Source organism: Pteropus alecto, unplaced genomic scaffold (assembly GCF_000325575.1).
Source record: "Pteropus alecto unplaced genomic scaffold, ASM32557v1 scaffold11, whole genome shotgun sequence".
NCBI lineage: Eukaryota > Metazoa > Chordata > Mammalia > Chiroptera > Pteropodidae > Pteropus > Pteropus alecto.
In genome coordinates this window covers 10,870,062-10,884,262 of record NW_006431956.1, presented here as the reverse complement: position 1 = coordinate 10,884,262, position 14,201 = coordinate 10,870,062, and the positions used below count along the sequence as shown (strand labels likewise).

General features: G+C 36.2%; 1 protein-coding gene across 2 annotated transcripts in view; it reads right to left on the bottom strand.

Annotated features, from left to right (window-relative positions):
- The window catches only part of PLXDC2 (plexin domain containing 2), a 366,773-nt gene that overhangs the window by 175,781 nt on the left and 176,791 nt on the right, over positions 1-14,201 (bottom strand). For both annotated transcript variants that reach the window (XM_015585588.2, XM_025043487.1), the window contains exon 3: positions 1,494-1,640. In XM_015585588.2, coding sequence (XP_015441074.1) covers positions 1,494-1,640 — 147 coding nt within the window. The remainder of the gene's footprint in view (positions 1-1,493; positions 1,641-14,201) is intronic.

The following is a 14,201-nucleotide window of genomic DNA, read 5'->3' as shown; positions in this document are numbered from 1 at the left end:
ACGTCACCCACAGTAGCCAACACCAGACCTGGGCCACTTCAAGGAATCTCCAGTTGGCTATAGCAACATTCAAACTGTTACAAAGTATATTTTACACCATTAGGCACTGTAATATAGTGAGGAGATTTTCAAATGCAATAACTTTCTGATAGACATTGTCCTAATCTAATCTTTCTCATTTTCTCTTCTTTTAAAGATCTGTTTTAAATCCAGCAGTGAATCCTTTCTAAATCTGTCATCTCAGCTAGGGTGGCTCAAATATGGAAAACTCTGCCAAGAGAAGTAACTACTTTGCTTGCTTTTCAGCCTAAAAAACATATGCCCTATACTGAAAATTCAAAAAGTTATCACGGTGGATTATAATTAATTTCCATTTCAACTGTTAGAAGTTGACCTCCTGAAATAGGAAAGTCTACCTATATACAATGAAGGCTGTGGCCCCAAAGTTTGATATTTTACATTTGTCAAATCAGTGCCTCTTTAAATCACTGCAGCCACTGACTCTACATATCAATAATGGCACAGCACTTGAAAGGTGACATTTGTTTTGTTCGCGCTTTCAGTCATACTAGACTGAACCAGACACCGCTTCATCGATGGTAAGATCATGGCTGTTATCTATGATAGCAAAACTAAATTGCTTTATCAGAAAATGATTAGCACAAACTATTGAGAACCACGTGTGATGAATTTTACACACATACATTTTGAGTTAAAAATCAATCGATTTATCACTTTCTAGCTGGGGATCCCTTCAGTAGGTTACCTGAAGCTTCCAAGATTCAGTTTTCTCGTCTGCAACACCTGGATGGTAGGATTTAAGTCTTAGGATTGTTTTAAGTACTGAAAAGCTACTACACATTTGCATCCAGCCTAACAAGTAGGACAGGATACTAGTGACCAAGAAAGGTAAGTGAGACCTGCATTAATGTCCCTTGTCGTCCCCAACACATAGACGCAAAAACTGTGTCTCTGAATAGTTATATTATTTGTTTAAGGAACCACAGCTGGAAAATGATGAAATCAGGCTTAAAATATGTTTGGATTTAATTTTTTTTCATTTATGTCAAATGTCGCTTAAATCCATAATTTTGTCTACGTATATTATCTGAATCATAAATATTTGTGGTTACATCTTTCTCAGACCAAGAGTAATAAACCCAGGCAAAACAGAAGATATCAAATAAATATAACTGAAAAATGTTCTCTGAACTCACAGGTTATAAGAAAACTGAAAATCATCCAGGTCAATCTCAATTTTGAATATGCAACTCATCCTCTTATTAGGGAAATTAATGGTTAATTTATTTAATTAATTAATAATTAAATTAATGGTGGCTTCTCAAAATAAATCAGTTTCCATATCTTATATGCAATTATTAATCTAAATTGCAGAACCAAATATACTTGAAAATGTTGATGTGCCAATCAGAGCAAAAATTTTCTTGCAGCGAAAATAAAAAACAAAACCTTCAAAATGTCAAAGCACTTACTGCAGCTTGCCGATGAGTGTTGGACAGTATCCCATGAATCTTCACTTTGTCCTTTTCCATTTGGTCTATGTTCACCCACAGATCACGGCTGGCAGAATCAGATGGACCGTATATTCGAGATGTATAGTAATTGTGATCTGTGTCCTCCTGTAATAATAGAGAATAATGCACATCAAGAACAGAGGGCATAGACGAACCTTGAGTGAAGTTAAGTCAGAGAAAGACAAGTACTGTATGTTTTCATATGTAGGATCTAAAAAAGCTAAACTCATGGAAACAGAGAATAGAACGGTGGTTACCAGGGGCTGGGGTTTTGGGGATATGGGAAGACGTTGGTCAAAGGGTACAACCTTCTAGTTATCAAATAAATAAGATCTGGGGATCTCCTGTCCAGCATGGTCACTATAGTTAATACTGTATTATAAACTGGAAAGTTGCTGAAAGAGTAGATCTTAAATGTTCTCCTCACGAAGAATAAATGGGTAATTACGTGATGCAATGGGGGTGTTAGCTAATGCTATGGTGGTAATCATTTTGCAATATATAATTGTATCAAATCAACATGTTGTACACCTTAAACTTACACTATGCTACATGTCAATTATATCTCAATAGAGCTGGAAAGAAAAGAACCATTTAAGTCTCTATATACCAACTTATGTAATTTACAGAGTTATAGACAGAGTTCCATTAAAAGGAAAAAACAAAACAAAACAAAACAAAAAAACAGCCAGCCCTCAAAAGAAAAGAATTCTTAAAATACAAACAAAAAACGATGCTGTGAAATTAGAAATGTCAGTATTCTTCAAAGTAGTCAAAGGAGTTAAGTAATCTCTAAGTGAATTAGATTTTTTAAAATATTAAATTAATAAGCCTCTTTAGAAAAAACTGTTAAATAAACAAAACTTAGAGGAAAAGGTACACTCTGTGTACAATAGTCTTTGTGCTGCAGAAATGTTAGCGATCTCTAATTGCTGCCCAAACAAAAAATGTCACTTTTGGAACCATTTACTGAAAACCTGAACTATAATTACTATTGAGTGGCAACAAATTCAAATTTCTCTTCTTTAAAATTAGGGCTATATTAGGGCCTGTTTTCAGTTAATGGTCCTAGAACTAGAGATAATACTCTAAAATTTGGGTTATTAAATTCTACTTTTATTTCGTTCTCATTGATATCACCATGGTGCCTGTCACAGAACCTTTAGTTTTCAAGTTCCTCACTCACTGAAGAGATTTAAATGTTTTAAGAGACATTTTTTTTGCTGGGTAACACCCAGAAAAATCATATGATTCTTGACTAATTCAAATTGCAATTAATTTTTTTTTACCATGAAATGTAATTGTGCTTATCAATTTGAAGAATCTGGTAGGTAGAATAAATTTAAAACTTTCGGGTTCTGTAAGAACAATGTTTAGTGAATAGAGGGTCTATGATATGAATAATAGAGTTTGGAATGTAAATTTTTTTTTTTCTAATGAATCTATTATTTAAGTGGTAATTAAATAAAAACCAATTATTCTTGAAATCCCATCAAAACAAGAATCCCACATACCTTTTCACAAGTCATCAAGTTAAATATATATATAAAACTGACTACATAAAAGAAAGAAATATTCTAAATAGATTTTGCCACATGACTAAAAGAAAAAATATGACCCTAAATGTAAATCTTGAGAACAGTGATTAAATGTTAATGACAAGATTAAAAAAAAAAAAAGTACCCTAGGTAAAACTCCAATTAAACTCTGGGTATCACATACAAATTGTATGTACACCCATGATGAAAGATAAGAAAGTTCTGCAGAGAAAGGAGGAAAAAAGGAGATGAAAAGAAAGAAGCAGGAATAATATTCCACGCAGCCCAAGAGACATTTGATTTCCTAGAGGTTTCTAGACTCCTTTCCAGAAGATTAAAACACTGATGCGTGGGCTCTGGAAGGGTAAGAAGCAATGTGGCTGTGTCTCCAACACGTATTCAACTCCTCCCTGTTGTCCGGTGCTTCACAACTGGAGGCTTCCGAGGCGGGTACCTTCCTTGACATTGGCACAAGCCATTCTACACGTCATTCCAATGGCCACAAGGGCAAGTGGGCATCATGAGCACACACTTGAGAAAGGCGAGTGAGACATCCAGGAGTTTAGGTTGCGAGGAGATGATTTCCCGTATTTTTATTACTGAGATGTGTAGGTGTGAGACTTGGAACTACTGTCACTACATAGATGCCATGAGGAAACTCTGCCTAAGAGAAACAAGCAAGGACGTAACCACAGTCACCACAGAGCAAAGACAGATCCTTGATCAGGTACATCTCAGTGTGACTTACTCCCGGAATAAATCATTCAGTCTCTTTTAATGTCACAACACCTTTAGTTGGGTAATTGTCAATAAAAGAACTGTAACTGACAAACGAAAAAGACTTAATTTAAGTAACACTGAATAAGGTCACTGTATCCATAGATTTGTAAATATGACAACATCTCCTGTTCAATCCTGGTATTGGAGTTAATCACACAGAAGGAATGGAAACTTGGATCTAACCTGCCGGAAATCATCAAGTCTGAATAACAAATGGTAATGATTCATTTAATTTTTCAATGAATCATATAAAAGGGTGGTTTTGAAGGAAACTGTCAATAAGTTCAAGTAAAAAATTGTAATTTTTCCCTATTCCTAGAAATATTATAAAGAGTTCAGCAACACTAAGGTCAGAGGTGTAATTTACAGGTGAATTATGTGACAGGTTCTATGATGCTGCCACATTTCCATATAATTACCAGATAGATATTCTCTTTAAAATTGCAAACTTTCACTACAGAGTTCAACATAATTATTACAATCGACATATCTAAAATGACTTTGGTGTTTACCTTCATCCCTAAGTCTCTAACTAATCAAGACATAGTCTTGAAGTTAATATAGAGTAAGACTATCATTATGTTTAAATGATGGATTATCTACAAAAATATATGTTTGCCTAATTACAATCGATATGGCTATGTGAAAACACACCTTCATTTTGACTAAAATCAGAGTCGTCCCAAACAATATCACATCTTTGAAAATTTTGAAAATCTAAAGACTAGAGCCTGCTGTTTGATTTCTCCAACTCGTGCTTGCCAATTGTCGTGGCAACTTTTATTCAAAGAGGAAGACACTTTATTGTTTACCAAGGAATTCAGAGGCACAGGTTGTTGAATTCCAGGGAGAGGTGTTTGGTTCAGTTATTCGGAAAGTCATAAAATAGCTGTCTCAAAAATGTGACATTTTGGCACTATTAAATTATTGAAATCGCATCTTGTATTTTCTAGGAGTAATGGTACTTAGAGTTGTCAAAAGTCACTTCAGGCACAAAGATTTTCCTTTTCTTCTCAAAAGCAAACTATTTCTAACACTGTACAAAATAAAATAAAACACTACTGTGATATGTCTAGTTGCCAGTTTTTTAGGAAACCAACTGTTACTGAAAGGAGATGGCACAGTAGGTAGCTATAAATCCAAAAATCCATCTTCTCAAACATGCCTAGAAATATGGAGCTGTGAACAAACAGAAGACGTACACCAGAAATACAGGGAAAAAGTAACTTTAACTGTAGTCTAACCAGTTTGCAATATGCAGTTTATGCAATTCCTAACCCAAATGTTGTCTTCACTTCTATCATGGCTGTTGATTTTATGATGGATAATTTTTATGAATGCCTCACATTGCCATATGCAGGAATAGCATCTGAACTCTAAATTCATTTCATCGTGAACTGAAGTTCTTAGGTAAAGTTATTTAGCATTGAATCAACTGATTACTTCTCAAAGATAGTTTCATAATAAATGAAAAAATATTATAATTTCAAAGGTTCCTTCCAGTTGTTAATATATACCCAAAATATTACATTCTTATACAAATCATTTCACAAGGACTATATAGTGCATTTAAAGGTAATGCTATTTTAAAGTATTTCTTGTGTACATTAATCTCCTTACAAACAAAGAGTTAAAAAACAGTTCTCTATGATATAAAAAATCATGTTAATCCAAGAAACCAACGGACACAATAAAATAAAAAAAGAGAGAGAAAAAGAGTGAACCGGTGGCACTCAGGAAAAAATTACAGAGATTAATTCATAAATAGTAACAAGAGAACAAATATGATGAAATTACTAGTCAGGTCACAGAAAACAGTCTTGAGAAATGTACACAGGATAACATATGAAAGAAAGATGAAATAAATGTCTAAGACAGATCATTATATAAATTATTGAGAAAATGAGTATATATATATGTAGTTGGCATAGAAAAGTATTTTTAAAATGTTAGAACAATTTTTCTGAGATCGAGACTAATCTGTATGCCATGTTTGAGAAAATTTACAATAGAATTTTGAGTATTAAGAAATTTCCCGGTGAGATTTCTCACAGATTAAAAAAAGAAATCTTATAGTATCTAAAAAGACAAAACGAGTTATCTATAAGGAGGTTAAAACCTTGGACAGTCCAATATTTCTCCATAATATCCGGTAGAAAGAAACAATGTGTACAGCAAACTGAAAGAAAAAAGTTGGTCCAACAAAGTTGTAACTTAGGTATGAAGACAAGAAACAGATTTCTGATACATACAAATACAGAGGGAATATATCACAAAGAGACTTTCTTAAAAGAGGTGAATCCAACGTGGTCCCAGGAACGGAGAAGCTGTAGTAAGCTTTAGATCGTGAGATCTGACTCCACAGAAATAATGTTCAGAGAAATGGAACATTTTAGTTATCACGGTGATAAATTAGAGTGAAAATGATATCAACCATAAAAATTAATTAATAGTCTAAGTCGAGAATCATACTTCATAACATGCAATCAATAAATAAATCTGAATATAGAAATGTAGTGTTAAACAATATGCAACCCAAATTTTTAACTTTAAGAGAACCTTTTGAGGCAAAAGTTTGAAACTAGTGGCCTGCAGATGGCATACATGTCACCAAAGGCCAGTAGATACAAAGTTGAATTCATTATTTTCCTCAAATACAGTACTCAAAGTGTGTCCCAATTTTATAAAATTACATCCATCTAAATATAAATCTACATATTTATCTACTCTGTTATCTAGCTCTTTATACTCTCGGATTTGATAGATCGATTGATTGATCAAAGATATTTACCATACACTGATTGGTTATTCCTAGGTGATGGGATTTGGAGGAATTATTATTATCCCTCATTTGTATTCTTTTTTATAATATATATTATATACAACCACTTTGTGTTTCTTCACATAAAGCATTGAAAAATATGTGAAGATGCTTAAAAGTATCAGTTGTTGATTCTTGGAATCAAACCACTAACATATATCAGAAGACGCAAGGCCACAAAATGTTATATACAGTTAGTATAGAGTTTCGATAACAAATACTTTCAAAAGTCTTTAAAGACTCCTTGTCATATTGTAAATCAGATACTTGTACCCAACACAGAGTTTCAATGTCAATAGCTTAAAATTGCTCTATGAAATAACTGATATATAAATTTCCATTAAATCTTTTTTTTTAAATACTAACTCTGATGACCTGATTAATATAGAGTGCAATCTTTTCCACTACTACTGCAAATGAAATCGCATTAACAGAAACATATGAAAATATCCACTTCTACTAAATTTCGAGCAAGAGATTAGAGTTTGAATCTTTATAAAATACGATTTCGTTGTAAGCATTTTATTGAAGCATCACCACATCATCTTTGTTCACTCATTTATATAGAAATCATTCGTCTCATGTGTATAAGATACAACACATTTTTAGGGAGAAACACTTTAATAGAATGTATGGGATCTCAGCAATGGCTACGAGTCTAGTTCTAAGAGAGACTTTTAATGGTCACTCAGGTTTTCCTTTTAGTTGTTATCACAGTATAATCTTCTGGCACAGTTTTAGGACATGTTTTCTAGTCTCTCAAAAAGAAGCAGTGTGCTAGAGGCATAGCTACATTCTGACAAAGTCGTGGGTAAAGGCGGGGAAGGGCTGATGGGAAGGGAAAATGGTGTGATCTCAGACATTAAATTTGCAGACAGGTGACCTCATCTCCAGTTCTCACAGGCTTGGTCACTAATAAGTTCTGTCACTTTGAGAAGTCCGTTATGCATTGAATTCATGACAGTGACTGCAAGTGTGAACGAACTTCCTCGTGCACGCAGTTCTTCTGCCAGAGGGACAATCACAGAGAAAGGCCTCCTGGACCTGCAGGAGCAGCCCAGCAGAGCGAGTGGTGGTTCCCAGACGTGGAGCAGACTACACGCAAAGAGACGTGGGAACCGCATTCCACCCCCCTTCCCAACTACATTAGAAGAAGGTGACCTGGAGGGAATGTGGTGTGGGCAGATATTTAGGTTATATAAGTGTTTCTATGAATAAAAAAGTGACTGATAGTATTTAGCTTTCTTTCACTGGGTTTCCAATAAATCACATTAGACCAATGTGTTTAAACAATCAAAAAGTCTATAAACAGAATATAAAGGATTACTAAATTAGCTTCACACAATTTCAACACCACAGAAACAATTACATACTTCCTTCAAGTGGCCTTTAGTATATGCCAGCAAGTACTATAGAAATACTCTCTCAGACACTAAGAACAATTACATGGAATATAATTGAGTTTATCAGAAGATTTAAAATCGATTTCTCTATCCCTCGTTGATTATATCAGACCATTCTCATTATGCTCACCTTTTACACATACCTTCACTATTTCTCTAAAGATTTTTATATACTTGATCTAACTGCAGATTGTCTATCCCCTTATATCTTGTCTATGACTCTTTATAAGTATGATTTATTTTATTAATTCTTCACAAGTTTAATTAAGTGACTTCCAAGAATGTAAGATTAGGTGTATGTGAGTGTCTGTGTGTGTGTTAGAGTTCACTGATTTTGAGTCTTTTCTACTTTGAAAGCGAGAGCAAGAGAGAGAGAGAGAGAGAGAAAGGAGAGAGGAGGGAAGGAGGGAGGAAGGGAAGGAGACAGAGGGAAGGAGAGAATTTATTGTGAGGTCAGATTATTGTGTAACACAAAATTTGGGATTCCAGCAATATTTCCATTATAAAACAGTTTCCATTTTTCCAGTAACGATCTCTCTCACCGAAGCAATCATCTCTCGTGCTATGCAGAGAGGTAAACTATATGGCCAAGGAAACACAACATAACTTATTTTGATCTTTCAAAATAACAAAATCAAGGCTCTGCAGTTCAACTGCATGACTGCCTAGATCTCAGGCACTGTGAGACGTGTTTATGTTGATTCATTTATTAAATGAAGCAGAACCTATTTGCTAGTATACGTTTATCTGCTTCTGGTAGAAACCTTTCACCTATGTAAGAATGAACCTGGGAGATCATCCCCAGGCTGAGTGGTGAGAAAGAAGAGGCCAGAGAGAAAGTCTGGGGTAGTCTTGGGTGAATCATTAACATCTCAGTTTATCTTCTATAAATACAGAAGAGTGACCCCCAAACAGTGACCACTGAAGAGGCACATTGCAAACTTAGAAGGGATCTTCAGAGGCTCCAAAACCTGACAAAAATGTGTGATTGAAAAGTTTTAAAATGCGTATGAGCTTTCTATTAAAACACAAAATTAGCATTAAAATAATGTAGCTTAAAGGAGATTTGCATTGAAGTACAGTTTCCGCCTCTAGATAAGGCCACTGTAAGTTCTCATACTCTGTATGAGAAGGAATTGAATTAGGTTGTCTCTTAAGTTGCCTTTCAACTACGGTTCTGACATTCCAAAGCCCTAAGCCAAACAGAAAGCAATTACTAGGCGTGGGTCAGAAGACCCTCTGCTTTATTTAAGTGATGGTCATCAACGGAAATAAAAGTGTACAGTTTGAAGAGCCAGTACAGGTAGCTAGTTATAGCACCTGTAGGGTACAGTACTGCTTTAACAGGTACTTAATCATCCTCATTGATAAATTGTAGATTGGCCCCAAGATCAGGGGCATATTCATAGACTTGTTGCAGGGGGTTTAAGAATCCTGAGACCATCGTGCAAAGTACATAAATCACAAGTCTTGCATATGTATGCACTACTTTTCAAATGCACAATATATTGTGATGGGTAAATGTGGAATCATTTTAATGTCATTGAATTTTAGTGTCATTGAAATTCTTGGTATGGTGTGTTTTTCCAATCAGCTGGAAAGAAACAACAATTGTGTGGAAGTCCTCAAAATGCCCTGAAAACCAAAAAAAAAAGACCACCATAATTTAAAAGGATGGATATTTCTGTTCTAGATTTAGCATCCAAAATGGGGCCAAAGCTTGGATACTATATACATAATGTCTTAGCTCAGGCTGCCATAACAAAATACCATAGACTGGGGAGCTTAATCAACAAACGTTTAGTTCTCACAGTTCTGGAGGCTGAGAAGTCCAAGGTCAAGGTTCTGGCTGATTTAGTTTTAGTGAGAGCTCTCTTCTTGGCTTGTAGATGGACATCTTCTTGCTGTGTCCTTACACGGTGGAGACAGAAAGTTCTCTGGTGTCCCCCCCTTCTCTCATAAGGACACTAATCCTATTGGATTAGGGTTCCACCCTTATGACCTCAATTAACCTTAATTACTTCCTAAATGTCCTATCTTCATATATAGTCACATGGGTGTTAGGGCTTCAACATATGAAATTTGGGAGGACACAATTCAGTCCATAGCACATAGATAGTTTTTTTAAATTAAGTCTGGATTTGTAAAAGAGACCTAGCTTTATTAGCTTTGAAAATTCATGTCATTTTCTAGTACTAATCAAAACTGCCATTCAAGCTTTCTAATATAGGAGGACTTTTGAAAAATCTACAAAGTTCTCTGGCTTGGCCTATTTATTTCTTAGGGGGAAAAAAAAAAAAGAGAGAGAGAAGTAACTACTATTTATAATTTCAAAGGATTATGGAAAAACTCACTCAGTAGCAACTCTTAAAAATTATAACTCATTTGAGAATTTTCACATAACCAACGTTTGTGGAAAAGCTGGATGGTTTCCTTGTACCAACTGGTAACAACGTGGCCGATATTCTCATTTCTAAGGTAGCTATTACGATCCCCAAACTATCCAGTCTGGTATTTCAAGTGACAGGTTGATATACTTTTAATTAGTTAGATTTTTGTTTCATATTTTTACTTCTTTAATGTTAAAGAAACTTTTCTTCAGTCTTTTTTTCTTTTATTCTAACTTCTCAGGTCTTCAAAATCGTAGCCCTCTGGAGTCAGGTAGTGATTAATGAGCCATAGACAAGCAGTGAACGAAATTTTGCCAAAGGAAGTTTGACATCACTTAAAATCAGAATCTAATACAAACTTACCTTTCTAGATGTCATTTTGCATATAAAGGTAACTTTCTGAGCCTCTATTTTCAAGACTATGAAGTAGAAGTTAGAATAAAAATAGTCATGTCAGAACATCGGGGTTAAGTCCTTGAGATAAATATGTGAATATAGGTTGGAAACTATAAAGTGCTATTAGACATTACTTTTGTTTTGTTGACATAAATAGCGCAAATAAAAAAATTCAGACATTCTACATCTCTATGGCACTAATATTTATTGAAGTATGAATTCTCAAATAGCGTGGAATTCGAATTTGACATTCTCATCATATCAAATTCATTTGCTCTATCCTGCTGTCTAGCACTGGATTTTGCATGGTTGGTCTTTGTTTTGGATTCTTTACTTTAAAAGTAAGTAAATAGTTAATCGCATATTTACAAGAACTGGTTAAAGAGCGCAGCTACCACTTATGAGTGTATTATGTGCCAAACACTCAGTTTGGCACATAATATACATTATGTCTCTAATCCTTATAGCAACTCAATGAATTACAAAGACACTAAAGCTTGCAAACACCATGTAGGTTGCATGACATCACATAAATCCAAGGGATGTAAAAACAGTATCACTCCAGAGCCTATGTTCTTTCCACTTACATATTACTTTTTAGGTATTAAAATTTTTAGGACCTCAAACGAAAATTACATTTGGGCAAACTGTTTCCATAAGGCTCCTCATCAGGCCTTCTGTAATAGCTTCCTCACGGGTCTCCCTCCTTATCCTCTCGGTTCCCCTCGCTTCATTTTCCACAGAGTGGAATAATCCTTTGAAAAGTAATCCTTTTAAAGGGGAAATGTCATCACATCACTCTCCTTCTCTAATGAGGCTTCCCGTCACACTTTGAATAAAATCCAAAGTCCTTCCTAACGCTGTGTTTGCCGCGCCATCTCTTCCGCTGGGTCCTCCCCACCACACACGCCTCACCAACCCTACTGGTCTTCTTGTTCCATTCAAGTGCCATTGTGTCCCCTCCACCCCCACCATCACACTGTGCTCCTGCTGTTTTATGCATCTGGAAGGATCCTCCCCTACCCTGTCATGATTTAATCCTTAGTCTGATTTAATTTCCTTCATAATGTTTTTTTATCATCAGGCTTTAACAAAAATTTATAACACCAGAGTTCTTAAAAAAAGGTACCACTCTCCGACCCCAGTTTAAAATAATTCTCCCTCTCTCTCTCTGTTGGGTGCACGGCTGGATTCTAGGGATTAGACAGTGCCTGGTACACGACAGACATTCAACACAGATTTGTTGATGTGAGAGCTTCTTTATACTTCTTTGGCTTTATTACCTCGTTGAAAAGATGTCATGGAGGTGAGTTCTTCTTGGTAGCGAGGAAGAAGTAGAAGATCATATACGAACCATTCCAATTTATTTAGAAATACATTATATTCACTATTCAGTTTGTTATTCTTGAAATTTCCACGTTCTATTACAAAATTCCCCAGTTCGCCTCTACTCTATTGCTGAGTAACAAACACCCGAAAGCTTGGTGACTTGCAACAACCATCGGGATTCTGGATTGCCACCATTCAGGGCGCTGCTGAGGTAGACTGAGCTCAGCTGGGCACTGCTGCTGTTCTACACAGGATCACCGGGGCCACGGCTGGTTTGCGGCCAGTTTACATGTTGGCTGGGGGTTGGCTGGTTCCACGTGGCACTGGTCACATGTTTAGGGTCTCTATCTCCAGTGCCATCTCCTTCCCAAGAAGGCCAGACTGGTCTTCATCACAAGGCGACAGAATCTCAGAGAGTAAGAATGGAGGCACCAAGGCCTCAGGAGGCATTGCTTGTAAGTTGCACGAGTACGCTCTGTCCTGTTAATTTGATCAGAACAGGTCACAAGGCATGGCCTGGATTTGAGGAGTGGGGCGATAGATTCCACCTCTTTGTAGGAGGAACTGCAGGAATTTGGGCCATTTCTAACCCTCATGCCATCCAAACGTTCCGTTCTCCAGTGTTTGAGCTGTTTTGCTAAGTGCAAATATAGAGCCACTTTGCCTCCACACCCCGCCCCCGCCTCCCAGGAGATGCTGTACCATTTCCACTTCGTTGAGAGGCCATTTTGACGATATCCTCAGGGAGTGTCCATTAAAAAAATTTTTTTGTATAGATGTTTTCATTTGGCACAGAGGTACTTTTAACCATGCAAAAATCTTCCTACTGCTTTCTAAATAAGAATTTAAAAGCTCATTTTGGATGACATTTTCTACTAGGATCACATCTTAGAAGAAGGCAAACCTCGTTGCCAACTCACTTAATTTTAGGTCGCCAATACAAAGGTCAAACAAGGGCAGGGTGAAGAGAGAGATTGCAATAGTTTCATGAGTCATTAAAAATAAAGCAGCAAAAAGAAAAGCACAATCTGTCAATTTTTTTTTTAAATTGCCGATGCTAGATTCCAACAAATATTTTCATAGTATGGTTTTGCTGACTTTGCAGAATGAGTCCCTTTCAGATCTATAAAGCCTGCATTTGTATCTTGCAATAAAATTATAAGATAGCTGGAAAAGATTTTATTTCAGTGCAGACCAAAAGTATGCTTTCTTTTTCTGCTTCTGTCTTACAAAAATCACGCAGGGGGAAATCAGTGTTATTATCTTTTCACCTACCGAAGAACTAGCTGGAAAGACCCCCAGAAAAATATATTCAGGTTAAACATTCAAGAGAATATAGTCTAATGTAGGAAGATGCTGTAAAATGGCCTGTTTATTTACAATCATTTCTTGTAAGTGTCATTCATTCAAACTAACATGATGCACTGATTATGTACGTGGGAGGCTGTGAGCTTTGTGCTGTGAAGGGCAAAAGATGTTTACGATATAGTCCTTCCTCTCCAGAAATGTGCAACCGAGTGAGATGATGCAGGTACTGAAATATCTCTACTCCAAATGGCGACCCTAATGGCCCAGTCAGTCCTATAACCCTTCAAAGAAGGAGAAAATCTCATTCGGTCTCAGTGATTAAAAAAAAAAGGGGTGGTCATCGAGTCATGATATTTAATCTGGGCCTTGAAAAATGATTTGGAACTTGAGATGGACATTCAAGAGAGAGGGACTGGTCTGAGCATAGGGGAATGAGCTTACGGAAGACTACAAAAACTATCGAGAACAACAGGCACACACAGAGGAAGTAACGTGAAACGAGTACAGATAGATATGTAGAATTTCGACTGTGCAAAGCCTTGAATGTCAGTAGGGCACCCGAACTTGATTCTGTAGAAAGTGCGAGCTCCGGAAGTAACAGATTAAGTGTGGACTTAGAAGGGCCATCTAGAAAATGCGATGGACTGGGGAAGGGAGAGGTTAGAATTGAACACTGGTTTGGAAGCGACTGCAAAAGTCAA